Below are 18,664 nucleotides of genomic sequence, written 5' to 3'. Positions count from 1 at the left end.
CAGAGCCTTGTACCACACCCATCCTCCACTTCGAACCCCAACTCCTCCTCCCACTTGAACCCCTCCACTGACACTTGCGTCCTCCGCCATAATCCTTCCGTGAATGCCCGATGTACTCCCCTCCTCCATCGCTGCAAGCGACAAAACCCTCTCCATCAAAGAGGAGGGTGGCACCACAGGGAATGTCGGAAAGACCTTTTTCGCGAAATTGTGAACCTGTAGATACCAAAATGCATCCAACTGCGAAAGGCCAGATTTCTCCAACAACTCCTCCAAGCTCGCAAATCACCCCTCCAAAAGCAAATCCCTTATCCCTTCCACCCTCTTTTCCTCCCATCCCCTAAACCTGGCATCTAACCTCACCCGCCCAAAGATATGGTTCACACAAATTGGTGCCAGCTTCAATACCGCCCCTGAGTGCTGCCGAAACCGTCTCCATATCTTCAATGCGGAGACCACCACAGCCTCAGAATCCCCACACCATCCCAGCACCTTACATAAAAAAATACATAGAAAATAGAAGCAGTAGGAGGCCATTCGGCCCTTCGAGCCTGCTCCGCCATTCATTATGACCATGACTGATCCCCAAACTGTGACCCCTAGTTCTAGTTCCCACCATCGGGAACATTCTTTCTGAATCTACCCGGTCTAATCCTGCTGGAATTTAATAAGTTTCTATGAGATTCCCTCTCACTCTTCTAAACTCCAATGAATATAATCCGAACCGACTTAGTCTCTCCTCATATGACAGTCCCGCCATCCCAGGAATCAGCCGGGTAAACCTTCGCTGCTCTCCCTCCATAGCAAGAACATCCTTCCTCAGATAAGGACACTAAAACTGCACACAATACTCCAGGTGTGGCCTCACCAATGCCCTATACCATTGCAGTAAAACATCCCTATTCCTATACTCAAATCCTCTCACTATGAAGGGCAACATACCATTTGCCTTCTTTGCTGCCTGCTGTACCTGCGCGCTTACTTTCAGCGACTGATGCACGAGGACACCAAGGTCTCGCTGAGTATCCACCTCTCTCAGTTTACACCCATTCAAATAATAATCTGCCTTCCTATTTTTGCTACTGAAGTGGATAACCTCATATTTACCACATTATACTGCATCTGCCGTGCATGTGCCCACTCACTCAGCCTGAACAAATCCTGCTGTAGCATCTCTGCATCCTCCTCACAGCTCACCCTCCCACCCAACTTTGTATCATCTGCAAGGCTGGAGATATTACATTTAGTTCCCGTGTCTAAATCATTAATATATGATGTGAACAGTTGGGGTCCTCGCACAGATCCCTACGGCACTCCAATAGTCACTGCCTGCCAATCAGAAAAAGCCCCATTTATTCCAACTCTGCTACCTGTCTGCTAACCAGCTTTCGATCCATCTCAAGACACTACCCTCAATCCCATGCGCTTTAACTTTACATAGTAATCTGCTCTGTGGGACCTTGTCAAAAGTCTTCTGAAAGTCTATAAAAACTACATCCATCGATTCTCCTTCGTCAATTACTAGTTACATCTTCAAAGAATTCTAGTAGATTTGTCAAGTATGATTTTCCATTCGTAAATCCATGCTGACTATTTGATTACAACACTGCTTCCCAAATGCTGTGCTATGAAATCCTTGAGAATTAACTCCAGCAACGTCCCTACTACTGACGTTAGGCTCACTGGTCTTTAGTTCCCTGTTTTCTCTCTACCTCCCTTTTTGAATAGCGGGGTTACATTCGCTACCCTCCAATCTGTAGGAACCATTCCAGAGTCCAAAGAATTTTGGAAAATGGCCACCAATAGATCTACTATTTCTTGGGCCACTCCCTTAAATCCTCTGGGATGAAGGTATTCTGGCCCTGGAGATTTATCCGCCTTTAATCCCATTAATTTCCCCAATACTAATTTCTTTTCATTTAATTTCCTTCATCTCCTCACTAAAACTTGTGTTTCTCAGAACGTCCGGTACATTATTCAAGTCTTCCTTTGTGAAGACAGAAGCAAAGTACGAATTTAGTTCCTCAGCCATTTCTTTGTTCCCAGTTATGAATTCCCCCGTTTCTGACTGTAAGGGACCTACATTTGTTTTTATCAATCTTTTTCTCTTTACATAACTATAGAAATTTTTACAATCAGTTTTATATTCCCCACTATCTTGCTTTCATAATGTATTTTCCCCTTCTTAATTGATCCCTTGGTCCGCCTTTGCTGAATTTTAAACAGTTTAACTTGTTTAACTGTTAAACTGTTCCCAATCCTCAGGTCTATTGCTTTTTCTGTATTAATTCTGCAAATCAAGAAGGAGAGAGGAAACCTAATCAGCAAAAAACACAAAATGGTGGCAGAGCTTGTGTTTTGAACTCAATGTTGAGTCCAGAAGGCTGTCAGAGGACCAAGTGAAAAGGGGAGGTGTTGTTCCTCGAGCTTACTCTGAGCTTCAGTCGAACACTCCAGCATGTCATGAACAGAAAGGTCAGAACCGGGGCGTCCAAGAGAGAGCATGGTGGAGGATTGAAAAGGCAAGCAAGAGGAAGCTAGGGGTCACGAATGTGAACTGAACAGTGGCGTTCCGCAAAGTGGTCACTCAGTTTGAGTTTAGTAACCGCAGTGTAGAGATCATATGAGAAGCAAATCCAGCATGCTAAATTGAACTCACTGTAGATTTCTTCTTGTTGGAGTATGTAAGCTGTAAATTATTTCATTGTCTTCAGGCATGAGGAGGCCCACAGAAGAGTCTGATGCGGGATTGGCATGAACGTCCACAGAACTGATAGTTCATGTGGTTGTTGTTAGTGCTTCTGCAGCTGTGCCAGCTCTGGCCTGCCTCTGGGTAAGATGGATGTTGTGAGTTTGGCATGTACGGTACTCAAACATCCTGCACCAAAGTAGAGTGCTTGCCTTCACATGGACTGTTCGGCTGCAATGTGTTCTCAGGAGAAATGGTCTAAAATGCAGAGGTTAGTGGGGCTTTATTTTTAGGGTGTCCTTGTATCAATTGCACTAACCACCTTGTATGAAATGAAAATCGCTTATTGTCACAAGTAGGCTTCAAATGAAGTTACTGTGAAAAGCCCCTAGTCGCCACATTCCGGCGCCTGTTCGGGTACGCTGTTACGGGAATCGAACCGTGCTGCTGGCCTGCCTTGGTCTGCTTTCAAAGCCAGCGATTTAGCCCTGTGCTAAACAGCCCCGGTATGATTTGCCTTGAGATAGTTCACCACAGATCTGCTTGGGGATTCTGTAACCATTCATGTGGGAAATGGGGCTTGCCCTTCTAAACTGAATTTTCTGGAGCATAATCTCCATGCTGTTGAGCCCAGTATGATGCAGGACCTTGTTGTTTGTGTGGTGTTCTTTGTGATTCTTGTTCTCAGGAAGAATGTCATAGTGTTCACAAAGACCACAGGAGCCAAGTTCATTCACAAAGCTAACACTTATTTACACTACTTATTAAAGCTCGACCACTTACTCCTATAGTAAACAATAATCTAGTAATCTACAGTAAGAAGTCTTACAACACCAGATTAAAGTCCAACAGGTTTGTTTCAAATCACTAGCTTTCGGAGCACTGCTCCTTCCTCAGGTGAATGAAGAGGTAGGTTCCAGAAACATATATATATATATATAGACAAAGTCAAAGCTGCAAGACAATGCTTTGAATGCGAGCATTTGCAGGTAATTAAGTCTTTACAGATCCAGAGAGAGGGGTCACCCCAGGTTAAAGAGGTTCTACACTAGAGGTGATCAACAATCAACACTCAACTAACACTAGTCTCTACAATCTATAACTGTACTCTGATCTCTCTCACTACTCCTATGCTCTCTCTCCAGCTCTTTCCCAGAAGCCTGAGAGTCAGTGCTTTATATCGTTCTGCATCTAGTTCCATCTAGTGGTTAATTAGGATATGACATTCACCCTTTGTATTCTGAACATTTCCCACAATGTCACAGTTTGGGATTTTTGTCCTGCCATTGAATTTACATGATATATCGAAGGTGTCTTTGGTAGAAGCTTTCCAGAGCTTTGATCTAGTTCCTATTGCAGATTCCAGGATGAATGCGCCATACAGCTGGGTGCCTGGCAAAGTTTGATTTTAGTATTCAGCTTAATGTCAGTCTGCTTCAGACATGATCATGGAGTCACCTGTAGGCAGAACTTGCTTTCTGGATGTGTGTGGGGATATCTTCATTGATCATGACATCCCAAGAGATCACATTCCCAACATATGAGAATTTTTCCACAGCTTTGAGACTGATGCCATCAATGATTATGCCTGGTGCTTCATGGCATATGCCCTGGTGCTGGTTGAAATGTTCAGTTTTGGAGGCACTGATTGGGAGACTAAAGGTTTTGACAGCACTCGACAATTTGTTTGCTATTGTCTATGTGTCTTTCTTGTTGGCAGCTGGGTCCAAACAAATTTGTCAAAAGCCTATGCCTACTCCATGATGGCAATAATGTGTGTGTGCCCATGGTGCGATGTTTGATGTTGTGCAGTAACCAACTTGTTAATCAGTTGGCTCTCCAACCTCCTCTTTGCTGCAAAGCATGAGGAAGCTTCCAGAGAGAGACTGCAGGCAACAACATTAGATTCTGCTTGGAGACTGTCTGCCTCCACCAAAGTCGGAGACAGTAATTAGCGAGTAAAAGCAAATGATGTGGATGCTGGAATCTGAAACAACTGGAAATACTGGACAATCTCAGCAGGTCTGACAGCATCTGTGGAGAGAAAGGGGCTAACGTTATGAGTCTGGATGATTCTTTGGCAAAGCTGAAGAGAATAGATTCATATTGTGGGGGTGTGGAGGGGTGGGGCTGGATAGAGGGGGTTAGTGTAAGGTGGAGATAGACAAAGATGCCATGGACAGAAAGACAAAGGGAATGTAAATATAGGTGATTAAAGCTAAGAAGGGTACTGATAGTGGCACGTAAAGAGATTAGAATGTGTGAATGGCACACATTGGAGAGCTTGCATATGCAGAATTGTAGCTGAAAGAAATACAACAGTGAACTCACAGTTCAGCCTAATGACAGGGCGTATGCTTCACCCGATGTTACCAGACTCCTGAATGACCCTCTTACGGACTGAACTGATCTCTTCACACATCCTCTCTACCGTGTAGTACTACACTCTGTATGCTTCACCGATGTCTATGTCTATCATAGAATTTACAGTGCAGACGCAGGCCAGTCAGCCCATCGAGTTTGCACCGGCCCTTGGAAAGAGCACCCTACTATGTATTTACATTGTGTATTTATCGTATGTCATATGTTTTTTTATGTATGGACTATCTGCCTGGATTCTACACAGAACAAATACTTTTCACTGTACCTCGGTACACGTGACAATAAATCCAAATCCAAAATACGAATTGAATCGACGAAAACGAGTGAGACTTACCAGGTTTTGAAGCGGACACAATTGGTATGTTGGAAGTTGCCAGCAATTAAGGTGGCGGTGGCGGTGGCGGGCGGCAGTTGCCAGCAAGTGTCATGGCGGCGACGAGCAGTGAATGCGGGCGGCCGTTGCCAGCAAGTGTCATGGCGACGGTGGCTTCAGATCCCGCTGTGGGACAGATGCGGTATTTCCCGGCGTGCTATCGGTGGACTCGGCAGGAGGGGATTTTTTTTTTAAGCGCTGTGGTCGGTGTTTTTGTTTTGTAAACTTGCAGCCCAAGGCTGGTGCAGAGCCGATGCTGTGAGGAGCGTGTCTCTCGGTGAGTCACTCAATGCTTGCCGCTCACTCTGAACGTTGGCGGGAGGGAGGGGAGAGAGCGGGCGCGAGGAGCCCGGGCTGTGTGGAAGCGGGAGAGAGAGAGAGGCCTGGATTTCAGGCTGTGTGGCCAGGCCTCAGCCCCAGGGCCACTTTGTTCAACAGAAAGCCGGAATGCAAGCCCGAGAGCGAGGGGAATAGAGGGGGACAAAAAAAAAAATCACCTCAAACCAGCGCCACTGATTTAGTTTTTATTTAATCGAAGCTGCACCTTCGCTCATCTTCTCTCAGTTTGTGTCTGAAGCGAAGATGGTGCTGGGGCCTTTTGCACCTTCCACAGGCCTGAGGTATTCCTGAGGATCCACTGGGAGTTTTGATGTCTGGCTTACATTTTATTTAATCGTTGCCGACACTCTTCAAATCCTTAAAACAAACAGCTTCACTGTGTCCTTAACTCTTATTTAAAAACGTGCCTGCTTCTCAGAACCATAGATACTGTGTAGTTGTTGATTCTTTGCTCATGCCATGTGCTGTTACTATTTTATTTTCTCAAAATTTGCAGGTGTTTTGTTTTTATTTTTAAAAAAGTTTCACAATCACCCAGTTCCTCCACCTGGCTATTCCATGTAAGATGCTGTTGTAAACACTTCATAAGACATAGGAGCAGAATTAGGCCACTCGGCCCATCGAGTCTGCTCCACCATTCAATCATGGCTGATATTTTCTCATCCCCATTCTCCTGCCTTCTCCCCGTAACCCCTGATCCCCTTATTAATCACAAACCTATCGATCTCTGTCTTAAAGACACTCAGTGATTTGACCATAGCCTTCTGCGGCAAAAAGTTCCACAGATTCACCACCCTCTGGCTGGAGAAATTCCTCCTCAACTCGGTTTTAAACGATCGTCCCTTTAGTCTGAGATGGTGTCCTCCGGTTTTAGTATTTCCTGCAAGTGGAAACGTCCTCTCCACGTCCACTCTATCCAGGCCTCACAATATCCTGTAAGTTTCAATAAGACCCCCCCCCCCCCCAATCCGGAGTACAGACCCACAGTCCAGCACGGTAGCAGAGTGGTTAGCACTGTGGCTTCACAGTGCCAGGGTCCCAGGTTCGATTCCCCGCTGGGTCACTGTCTGTGCGGAGTCTGCACATTCTCGTGTCTGCGGGTTTCCTCCGGGTGCTCCGGTTTCCTCCCACAGTGCAAAGACGTGCAGGTTAGGTGGATTGGCCATGATAAATTGCCCTTAGTATCCAAAAAAGGTTAGGAGGGGTTATGGGGGTAGGGTGGAAGTGAGGGCTTGAGGTGGGTCGGTGCGGACTAGATGGGCCGAGTGGCCTCCTTCTGCACTGTATGTTCTATGTTCTCAACAATCTCCCTGTTGCAGGTGCATCTGTCCATAGTGGTTTTGGAAATGTAGAAAATAGGAGCATGAGGAGGCCATTCAGCCCTTCGAGCCTGCTCCGCCATTCATTATGATCAATGCTGATCATCCAACTCAATAGTCTAATCCTGCTTTCCCCCCATATCCTTTGATTCCCATCAACTTTAGTGCTATATCTAAGTGCTTCTTGAAAACATCCAATATTTTGGCCTCAACTACTTCCTGAGGTAATGAATTCCACAGGCCGATCTCACTCTGGGTGAAGAAATTTCTCCTAATCTCTTGTCCAAAATGGTCTACCCAGTATCCTCAGACTGTGACCCCTGGTTCTGGACACACCCACCATCGGGAACATCCTTCCTGCATCTACCCTGTCTAGTCCTGTTAGAATTTTATAAGTCTCTATGAGATCCCCCCCCTCATTCAGAACTCCAGTGAATACAATCCTAACCGATTCAATCTCTCCTCGTACGTCAGTCCTGCCATCCCAGGAATCGGTCTGGTAAATGGTTTTGGTCGGAGACGTACAATCTTTGTGGAGATGAAGACCTGTCCTCACATAGAAGAAATCCTCTATCATGTTATGTACAATTCTGAATTGGGAGCTGTGGCCAGCAGCAGAATTGTATTCAACCACAATATGTACCATGGACTGGCATATCCCCCACTCTATCATTGCCATCAAGCTGGGGGATCAGCCCTGGTTCAATAAAGAGTGCAGGAAGGTATGCCAGGAGCAGCACCACACACCTACAAATAAGAGGTCCACATGGTGAAGCTACAACATAGGACTACTTGCATGCCGAACAATGGAAGCAGCAGAGCTAAGCAAACCCACACCCAACAGATCAGATCTAAACTCTGCAGTCCTGCCACATGGATGTGTACAATTAAACAACTAACAGGTGGATGAGAGTAAAGCAGTTGATGTGGTGTACATGGATTTCAGTGAAGCGTTTGATAAGGTTCCCCATGGTGGGCTACTGCAGAAAATACGGAAGCATGGGATTCAGGATGATTTAGCAGTTTGGATCAGAAATTGGCTAGCTGGAAGAAGACAAAGGGTGGTGGTTGATGGGAAGTGTTCAGACTGGAGTCCAGTCACTAGTGGTGTACCACAAGGATCTGTTTTGAATATAATCCCAGGATTATACAAACACTGCTGTTTGTCATTTTTATAAATGACCTGGAGGAGGGCGTAGATGGATGGGTGAGTAAATTTGCAGATGACACTAAAGTCGGAGTTGTGGACAGTGCGGAAGGATGTTACAAGTTACAGAGGGACGTAGATAAGCTGCTGGGCTGAGAGGGGCAAATGGAGTTTAATGCAGAAAAGTGTGAGATGATTCATTTTGGAAGGAATAACAGGAAGACAGAGTACTGGGCTAATGGTAAGATTCTTGGTAGTGTGGATGAGCAGAGAGATCTCGGTGTCCATGTACATAGATCCCTGAAAGTTGCCACTCAGGTTGAGAGGGTTGTTAAGAAGGCGTACGGTGTGTTAGCTTTTATTGGTAGAGGGATTGAGTTTCGGAGCCATGAGGTCATGTTGCAGCTGTACAAAACTCTGGTGCAGCCGCATTTGGAGTATTGCACGCAATTCTGGGCACCGCATTATAGGAAGGATGTGGAAGCATTGGAAAGGGTGCAGAGGAGATTTACCAGAATGTTGCCTGGTATGGAGGGAAGATCTTATGAGGGAAGGTTGAGGGACTTGAAGCTGTTTTCGTTAGAGAGAAGAAGGTTAAGAGGTGACTTAATTGAGGCACACAAGATGATCAGAGGATTAGAATAGGGTGGACAGTGAGAGCCTTTTTCCTCGGATGGTGATGTCTAGCACGAGGGGACATAGCTTTAAATTGAGGGGAGATAGATATAAGACAGATATCAGAGGTAGGTTCTTTACTCAGAGAGTAGTAAGGGTGTGGAATGCCCTGCCTGCAACAGTAGTGGACTCGCCAACACTAAGGGCATTCAAACGGTCATTGGATAGACATATGGACGATAAGGGAATAGTGTAGATGGGCTTTAGAGTGGTTTCACAGGTCGGTGCAACATCGAGGACCGAAGGGCCTGGACTGCGCTGTAATGTTCTATGAGGAGGCTCCACAAATATTCCCGTGCTGAAGACCTCCGATACTGACAGCAGTGTAATGCCCCTTTAGTTATTGCAGTCAGATGTTTCCTTTCTCTGGCAGCTTGACAATTACTCCTCACCTCCAGTTATCCAGGACGTCCTCTGCACGCCAGATCTGTTGAACGAGTCCATGAGCTCTGCTGAGATCGTGTTCTTACCATGTTTCAATAGCTCTTGTGGTATCTCATCAATCCCAGATGCCTTGTTGATCTTTGGGCTCTTTGGACCTCTGATCTGTCAACTTCTCCCAGGTTGACATTCAGCTGCTGAGGTGCAATGCTGTAATCAAACTCTTAACACAGAGCTAGGGCTGGTCAAGGATCTGCCGAAGTATGTCTGCGATTTATGCCCTTCCTCAGCATGTTCAGATGTACCCATCTGGTCCTGGTGACTTACCAACCAAGGACAGCCATCATTTTTGTTTTTTTAATCAATTTTTAGCCCATCCGATATTTGAACTACTTCTTTTACTCGGGCTTTGGTTGCATCTTCTTTGGCAGAGAGGAAACAAAGAGTAGGGATAAATGGATCCTTTTCAAATTGGCAGGCAGTAACCAGTGGGGAACCACACTGATCGGTTCTGGGACCCTAGCTATTCACCATATATATTAATGATTTGGATGAGGGAACAAAATGTAACATCTCAAAGTTTGCAGATAAGTTAGGTGGGGGGATGAATTGTGATGAGGATGCAGGGATCCTGCAGCATGATCTGGACAGGTTGGGTGAGTGGGCAAATCAATGGCAGATGCAGTATAATTTGGATAAGTGTGAGGTTATTCACTTTGGAAGCAAAAACAGGAAGGCCGATTACTACCTGAATGGCTGTAAATTGGGAGAGGGGTGTGTGTAGCGGGACCTGGGTGTCCTTGTGCACCAGTCGCTGAAGGTAAGCTGCAGGTGCAGCAGGTGGTAAAGAAGGCTAATGGTATGTTTGCCTTCATTGCGAGAGGTTTCGAGTATAGAAGTAGGGATGTGTTGCTGCAATTGTACAGCAGCCTTCGTGAGGCTACATCTGGAGAATGTGGGCAGTTTTGGTCTCCTTCTCTGAGGAAGAATGTTCTTGCTCTCGAGGGAGTGCAGCGACGGTTTACCAGACTGATTCCAGGGATGGCGCGACTGTCATACGAGGGGAGATTGACTAGGTTGGGATTGTTCTCGCTGGAGTTCAGAAGAATGAGGGGGGATCTCATAGAGACTTATAACATTTTAATGGGACTAGACAGGGTAGATGCAGGGAAGATGTTACCAATGATGGGTGTGTCCAGGACCAGGGGTCACAGCCTGAGGATTCAGGGTAAACCATTTTGGACAGAGATAAGGAGACATTTCTTCACACAAAGAGTGGTGAGCCTGTGGAATTCATTACCACAGGAAGTAGTTGATGCCAAAACTTTGAATATATTCAAGAGGCGGCTGGATATAGCACTTGGGGAGAATGGGATCAAAGGCTATGGGGAGAAAGCAGGATTAGGCTATTGAGTTGGATGATCCGACATGATCGTGATGAATGGCAGAGCAGGCGTGAAGTGCCAAAAGGCTTCCTCCTGCTCCTATCTTCTATGTGTGTAAAGACAGATGCAAAGTACTCCTTCAGTGCCTCAGCCAGACTTTCTTGCCTGTATGATTCCCTATTCGGTCCCTATTGGCCCACCCCTTTTACTATCCTTTTACTCTTTATTTGCTATAGGAGGCATTTGGATTCCCTTTTACGTTGGCTGCCAGCCTCATACTCTTTCTTTGCCTATCATTTCCTTTTTCACTTCCCCTTTGAACTTTCTATGTTTACCCTGGGTCTCGTTATCAATATGCACCCATTTTCTGCTTCATCTTTGCACTCTAGTCAACCAGGGAGCTCTGGTGTTGAATGTCCTGCCTGGGTGGCACAGTAACGCAGTGGTTAGCACTGTTGCTTCACAGCGCCAGGGTCCCAGGTTCGATTCTGGCTTGGGTCACTGTCTGTGCGGAGTCTGCACGTTCTCCCCGTGTCTGCGTGCGTTTCCTCCGGGTGCTCCGGTTTCCTCCCACAAGTCCCGAAAGACGTGCTGTTAGGTGAATTGGACATTCTGAATTCTCCCTCTGTGACCCGAACAGGCGCCGGAATGTGGCGATGAGGGGATTCTCACAGTAACTTCATTGCAGTGTTAATGTAAGCCTGCTTGTGACAAAGATTTATTATTATTACCTTTTATGGGAATGTACCTCAATTGTATGCGGAACAATCTCCACTTTAAAGGCGACCCATTATATTTGCACACATTGTTTCTTATCTCAATGAAAATCAGCACTTCCACCATTTAGCATTTACCCTGGATTGTTTCTTTTCCTTTTTCAGGGCGAACCTAAACCTACTGCAGTCACTGTTCTCTAAATATTTCCCGACTGACACTTGATCCACTGGACTGACTTTATTCCAGCAATGTGTCCTTCCTCATTGGACTGGAAGCATACTGATCAAGAAAATTCTCTTAAGCACATTTCACAAACTCTTGTCCCTCTCTGCCCTTCATATTATTACTGTGCGAGTTTACATTACGATAAAGTCCCCCATTATAACTATATAGTTTTCCACCTCTCTAATTTCACTGCAGGTTTGTTCCTCTGTATCTTTCACATTAATTGGTGGCCTATTGAATACATCCAGTAGTGTAATAGTACATCTTGTTTCCAATTAATTTTTCCAATTAAGGGGCAATTTAGCGTGGCCATTCCACCTACCCTGCACATCTTTGTGTTGTGGGGGTGAAACCCACATAAACACTGGGAGAATGGGCAAATGCCACACGGACAGTGACCCAGAGCCGGGATTGAACCTGGGACCTCGGTGCCATGAGGCAGCAGGGCTAACCACTGCGCTACCGTGCTGCCCGCATCTTGTTTCTTAACTGTAATCGAATAGATTCTATCCTTGACCTCTCCATGGCACCCTCTCTCTTCAGCACTTTAATATTCTCCTTCAATGATGCTGCCAGCTGTTCTCTCTTTCCTTCCCAATCGTTCCTGAATATCTTGTATTCAGGAATATTCAGTACACTGTCATGACATTTATTTTGAGCCACGTCTGTTATCGCTACAACATCACGTTCCCAAGTGGCTATTTGTGGCTGAAGCTGAACAACCTTATTTACTGTGTGCATTTGCTTATATCCACAGTACACCTAAGTTTAGACATTAGGCCTTGTAGTCTGATCCCACATAATATCTTCCAATTTTTTTTATTCTTAGTGCTATTCCCTCCCAATCATTGTTTACCTTAAGCTGCACCCTGATTTCCATCTCCCTGTCAAGTTAGTTGAAACTCCTAGAAGTGTCAGGCAACAGTGTGTCATTCTCACAGTCTATGCACGCGTAGATGTTGGTGCAAGGAAGTTTGCTGAGAAGCCGAGAGCACCGTCCTTGTGCGTATTGTTGTCTTTTTGTATGAACAAACTCCTTGCTGCCAGCATCATCCAGTCTATGAAAAGTACATAATTTTCTAGTTTTCATCCATGGACCTTTGGAGATGGGATTTTTGGCATGTTTTGAAGACATCGTTTGTGTATTGCAGACTGGTGATTGGCTTGCTGTGTATGCCTGTGCAGTGTATCTTTATTTGGTGGTAAGCACTTCTCTGCATAACTTCCAATGCTGAACATTTGCCATCTAGCCTGGGTCGCATCTCCATCCAACCTGCCGTAGAGTTCACAAATATTTGCCTCTGTTCTTCACGGAAGATTGCAAAACAACAGATTATGTCCCTGACTTCCCGATGCATGATGCTCTTTGCTGGCTATCCGGACTTTTGCTGATTTCTCCTTCCCCATTCCATCCAGTATCACATTCTGAAAAACAGTGAAACCCAGTGAAAGCAACACTCGTGTCTCTACCAAAGTGATCAATGATGTGATGAATATCAGTTGTAAACATGACACTTCATCTTCATTTGTCTCTCAAAAACTTGGCAATTGGTCAGCAAACTTGTCTAAATGCAGATAGTGCTCGTGTCAATGACAAATCTGCTAGAATTCTTCGAGGATGTAACTAGTAGAGTTGATGAGGGGAAGTCAGTGGATGTGGTATACGCTTTTGACAAAAGTCCCGCATAAGAGATTAGTGTGTAAAATTAAAGCGCATGGGATTGGGGGATGGGGGGGGGGTAGTGTATTGGGGTGGATAGAAAACTGGTTGGCAGAGAGGAAACAAAGAGTAGGCAGTAATGAGTCTTTTTCAAATTGACAGGCAGTGACGAGTGGGGTACCGCAGGGATCAGTTTCTGGACCACACCTATTCACAATACATATTAATGATTTAGATGAGGGTACAAAATGTATTATCCCAATTTGCAGGTGACACAAAGTTGTGTGGGAGGGTGAGCTGTAAGGAGGATGCAGAGATCTTTCAGTGTGATTTGGGCAAGTTGAGTGAATGGGCAAATGAAAGGCGGATGCAGTTATCACGTGGATAAATGCGAGGTTATCCACTTTGGTAGCAAAAACGAGAAGGCAGACTATTATCTGAATGGCCATAAATTAGGAGAGAGGGGAATGTGCAACGAGACCTGGGTGTCCTCGTACACCAGTCGCTAAAGGTAAGCATGCAGGTACAGCAGGCGGTAAAGTAGGTAAATGGTATGTTGGCCCTCATAGCGAGAGAATTCGAATAGAGGAGCAGGGATGTCTTACTGCAATTATACAGGGCCTTGGTGAGGCCACACCTGGCGTATTGTGTGCAGTTTGGGCTCCTTATCTGAGGAAGGATGTTCTTGCTCGAGAGGGAGTGCAGCGAAGGTTTACCAGACTGAATCCTGGGATGGCGGGACTGATACATGAGAGATTGAGTTGGTTAGGATTGTACTCACTGGAGTTCTGACGAGTGAGAGGTGATCTCCTAGAATCCTATAAAATTCTAACAGGACTGGAAAGGGTTGATGCAGGAAGGATGTTCCCGATGGTGGGTGTGTCCAGAACCAGGGGTCACAGTCTGAGGATACGGGGTAGACCATTTAGGATTGAGTTGAGTACTTTCTTCACCCAGAGAGGGGTCGGCCTGTGGAATTCGCTATCACAGGAAGTAGTTGAGGCCAAAACATTGTGTTTTCAAGAAGCAGTTAGATATAGCACTTGGGGAGAAGGGGATCAAAGGATATGGGGGAAAGCGGGATTAGGCTATTGAGTTGGATGATCAGCTACGATCATAATGAATGGTGGAGCAGGCTCGAAGAGCCGAATGGCCCCCTCCTGCTGTTTTCCTATTTTTTTTTCTCATACCATGGCATCCCAGACCAATGTTGTGCCCCTTGGGGTCACATCAGTGGAAGGGATTGGGTTGATTGACCATTCAAGAATGTGTCAGGGCTTTGTTTTATTTACCTTGATGAGGGGTCCAATATGATTAGCTAGAGGTAAGGATAATGTTCCCAATGTATGAACCAGCATCACATTGATGTCCGCTTTTCTACCTGCTCCAACAACTAGTAGCATCCAAATAGGTTTTGATCTGCCTTTGGAGCCATCTCCCTACTTTTACTTTGGTTACTCTTGAAAGTCTTCAGTTTCATCTCAACGTTGACATTCTGGTGTTGTGGCCGCTTCTGACAAAAAGTCATAGATGCTTGTTCTCCCTTTCCCTTGGCCTCTGCAGGGTCCTTGACCACAGGTGCCGTAGCAACTTGGCCTGATATGATGTGGTGCAACTGATCTGTCTCCAAGGAAGGATCAAAACGATCAATCATATGATGTTCATATCTATTTTCATCACTCTCCCTTCTTGTCGTCTTGTCCAAGTCAGCTATTCCTTGACAGTTGCTGCTTGTAGTGGCCCTCTCTATTGAGAGTGACTCCCATTGATCCTCACTTGGTCTTCAAGTCTCGGTTGGCCATCTGTTCAATACCTAGATCACATGCAGTTTGAGAGAAGCCCGATTCATGGGCGTCATTCTCCGACCCCCCGCCGGGTCGGAGAATGGCCGTTGGCCGCCGTGAATCCCGCCCCCGCCCCCGCCGAAGTCTCCGCTCCCGGAGATTGGGCGGGGGCGGGAATCCAGCCGCGCCGGTTGGCGGGACCCCCCGCTGGATTCTCCGGCCCGGATGGGCCGAAGTCCCGCCCAGGAATTGCCTGTCCCGCCGACGTAAATCAAAGCTGGTATTTACCGGCGGGACCAGGCAGCGTGGGCGGGCTCCGGGGTCCTGGGGGGGGGCGCGGGGCGATCTGACCCCGGGGGGTGCCCCCACGGTGGCCTGGCCCGCGATCGGGGCCCACCGATCCGCGGGCGGGCCTGTGCCGTGGGGGCACTCTTTCCCTTCCGCCTCCGCTACGGCCTCCACCATGGCGGAGGCGGAAGAGACTCTCCCCACTGCGCATGCGCGGGAAACTTTCAGCGGCCGCTGACGCTCCCGCGCATGCGCGGGGAAACTGACAGCGGCCGCTGACGCTCCCGCGCATGCGCCGCATTTCCGCGCCAGCTGGCGGGGCAACAAACGCCATTTCCGCCAGCTGGCGGGGCGGAAATCCCTCCGGCGTCGGCCTAGCCCCTCAATGTTGGGGCTAGGCCGCCAAAGATGCGGAGACTTCCGCACCTTTTTGCCGGCGCGATGCCCGTCTGATTTGCGCCAGCTTTGGCGCCAGTCGGCGGGCATCCCGCCGTTGGGGGAGAATTTCGCCCCATGTCTCTGGGAAACAGATTGTCCTGCTTCTAACTGCATTGATATCTGGATGGCTTTCTTTCAAGCTGCACATCTCCAGATAGTATGCTGAAAGACACCCGGCATAGTTGACACGATCGTAAGTGAAGAACTATGGCATCATGCAGCAAACACTTGAAAGATGAAGATCACAGCTGGTTAGCCTGGTTGCTGTGATATAAGGCAGCAATTCTTCTACCATGTTGTAACTGCTCAAGAACTGAATAGTTTCCTTTTTTTTGCTATTGATAATTGTAGCAACGAGTGGAATCTCTCGGAGTTGAGGATGTCATTGAAATCATCATCAAGGAAGGCGGTCCAATTGCTGTAAGTAAGGTCCAGCTCATCTAGTTGCATTTCAGTATAAGCTTGCAATCTCTATCTCATAGAGCTTTACACGCCATCTTGAGTTCGAACACTCCTGTTGTCATGATGGCCGCCATTAGCAGAACCTGCTGCAACCAGTGACAAATGAAGACTGGCATTTTGATGCAAGCTATAAATGCCATCCCAGTGTGAAACTCCCTGATGTGATGGGTATGTCTCTGCATGGAGAAGGCGTTCCGCCAACAAATCTCATGGGCCATCTTTGTAAATGGCCTGGTCCATTACTACAACAATCCTATCCAGTTTGAGTTTGTCTGCAATGCAATGGGCTGGCATCAATGACTGGGACGTAGCCAATTGGGATTGAAGTTCTCTGAAGCAGTGTATTGCAACCATTCCATCCAGTTAAAATATCATCCTTCATTTCTGACCGCTTGCTGAGGAAGTATGCAATAACCAAGCTATGTACATTTTCTTGAATGTGCATGTATGTGATTTTCAAGCTCCGATTGTATTCCCTCACCAAATAGCTGTGCACCTGTCCTTTGTCCTCCACTATTCAAAACAATATTTGTAGAGCGTGGTTGTAGGGACCATTTTAAAAAGAGTTTCCTTCAGGGCAGGTGCTTCCGGTTGCTTTTGTTCTGGTTGACTCAGTGAATGATTATAACCATTGTATTGTGTGCTGTGCTCTTCCTTGACCTCTTCTGAGGTGGTTGTTATCCCAGGCCAGTGTTGTCTGTGCGTTAGGCTTGATATTGGGTGGAATGTGCTGCGTACTTCATTGAATCTGAAGCTTTGTCGTGCTGTAACATCTGAGAGTTTGAAGAGCAGTGCCCTAACCCATTTAGGAGCCTGATTAACCACTCCTGAGCCAACCATGTGTCTGAAAGACCTTGCCAGATCCAAGTGCTTGGACATGATCTGCCGCCTCTTCAATCCCAGATACACGATATCTTGGCAGAAGGAAATAATCTTGGTGGTTGTTGATATCACCTGTGAGTTGTCACCTGGCAGTTTGCTTGTTATTCCTTTTGTCTATGCAAGGAAATTGAGCAGCTAGAGTGCGGTCATCTGAAGTTCGAGACCATCTGAGTGGAAGAATGACTTGACTGATTTTGAATTGATTGCCAGAGTAGCATGTGTAAGGGTTGGCAATCGGAGTTTGAATCTGATGCTCCTCATGGGCACTGTGGCTCCAGGATTGATGTTTGTGTCTGTATTGGTCTCACTTACGCTTGTTTCTGAAGGCAAATCTCTGTCCCCTGAGCAACTCCTCAACAAAGACTTGATTGCTCTTGCTACTATCAGTTGATCAGAGAGATTTTAGGAAAGGATGAGATTTTCCCATTTTATATTTAAGATTATAGGTCTTGTGCGAGAAATCTTCGATACCCTCTTTCCCCAGGTTGTATTTCTTATACAGTTCAGTTTTGAAATTCTAAGAACCTCAGTTCTTCCCTCTATAACCACATCGCAGAAATGCTGATATCCTGTCTGGTAGTGGTTGCTTTCTGCAGGGTCTTCCAGCTGCTTTTTGGTAAGTTACACTTGTGGATCTCTGATAACAACTGAGGCAATGTCTTGCTTCAAGAGCAAAAAGATCTTGTCCACAAACGTGCAACAAGATTGCTTCATCTTTGTGGGTCCCTGCTGCGAGGAGTGGCTTACTTGCTGCTTAAGCCTCGCATTGTGTCAGCCTCTGTTTTCGTCTCTTTCAGCTCTGTCTCCACTATGTTCTCTTCTTTCTTGCAGAGAAGGGACTGCACTGGGCGAAGATGGGAAGCCCTTGGTGTCTGTCATCTTGGAGAGAAGCTTCACTCTTCTGCCTTCTCTGCTTCTGCAGCTGTTTCAGCGGCACAAAAATAAAAAGTAGTGAGGGAGAAAATAAAATCGAAGGAGTGGAAATAGGGATGGGGAGGCAAAGCAATAGAAAGAAACAGTGAATGAATGTGATAGACGGTCAACAAATCATCTGGAAAGTTTTATGACTAACTTGAGAGTTCTCAAGCTCATTCTGGTCAACTAATTTCTGTGTAGAGTGAGTGGCATAAAGACATGGGTTAAATCAGGTCCACAGAATGGACAAGTTTACTACTTCAGCTAGAGAGAAATAGGAGTATAAACTTATGCAGATCAACATTGTTTCATGTGAAATATTGTAAAATCACATGTACTTTCATTCAGAGTTAAGAATTTCCCTTTCGAGATTTTTTTTCCCCTGTCGATCATGCATTTATCAGTGAAACGCATATGATGCTTTAGATGATATCCAATCACACTTGGGATTAATGCAAGTGTTGCTGGTGCAATAATCTGCTCCAACTCAAAACTTTCAATGGCCTTTTAAGCAATCTTGGTTTCTCTTGTTCCAGTAAATTCCCACTGATGCACACGAGCAAGGAATTGTGTCCAGCTACAATCCGAAAAAGGAAATCCCAG

The 18,664-nt window shown here is 46.2% G+C and overlaps 1 protein-coding gene across 4 annotated transcripts in view; it reads left to right on the top strand.

Moving 5' to 3' along the window:
* Nucleotides 1–5,258: 5,258 nt before the first annotated feature.
* The window catches only part of znf740b (zinc finger protein 740b), a 235,448-nt gene continuing 222,042 nt past the window's right edge, over nucleotides 5,259–18,664 (top strand). For 2 of the 4 annotated variants that reach the window (XM_072494092.1, XM_072494091.1), the window contains exon 1: nucleotides 5,259–5,429. In XM_072494092.1, the coding sequence (XP_072350193.1) occupies nucleotides 5,274–5,429 (156 nt within the window). In that variant the 5' untranslated portion in view covers nucleotides 5,259–5,273. Of the gene's footprint in view, nucleotides 5,430–5,589; nucleotides 5,722–16,153; nucleotides 16,223–18,664 lie in introns of those variants that run through there. The other 2 variants (XM_072494094.1, XM_072494093.1) reach the window with 2 other exon arrangements.

Source organism: Scyliorhinus torazame, chromosome X (genome assembly GCF_047496885.1).
Source record: "Scyliorhinus torazame isolate Kashiwa2021f chromosome X, sScyTor2.1, whole genome shotgun sequence".
NCBI classification, from domain to species: Eukaryota; Metazoa; Chordata; class Chondrichthyes; order Carcharhiniformes; family Scyliorhinidae; genus Scyliorhinus; species Scyliorhinus torazame.
The sequence above is the reverse complement of the archived record's forward strand: the minus strand, read 5'-3'. Positions and strand labels throughout refer to the sequence as shown.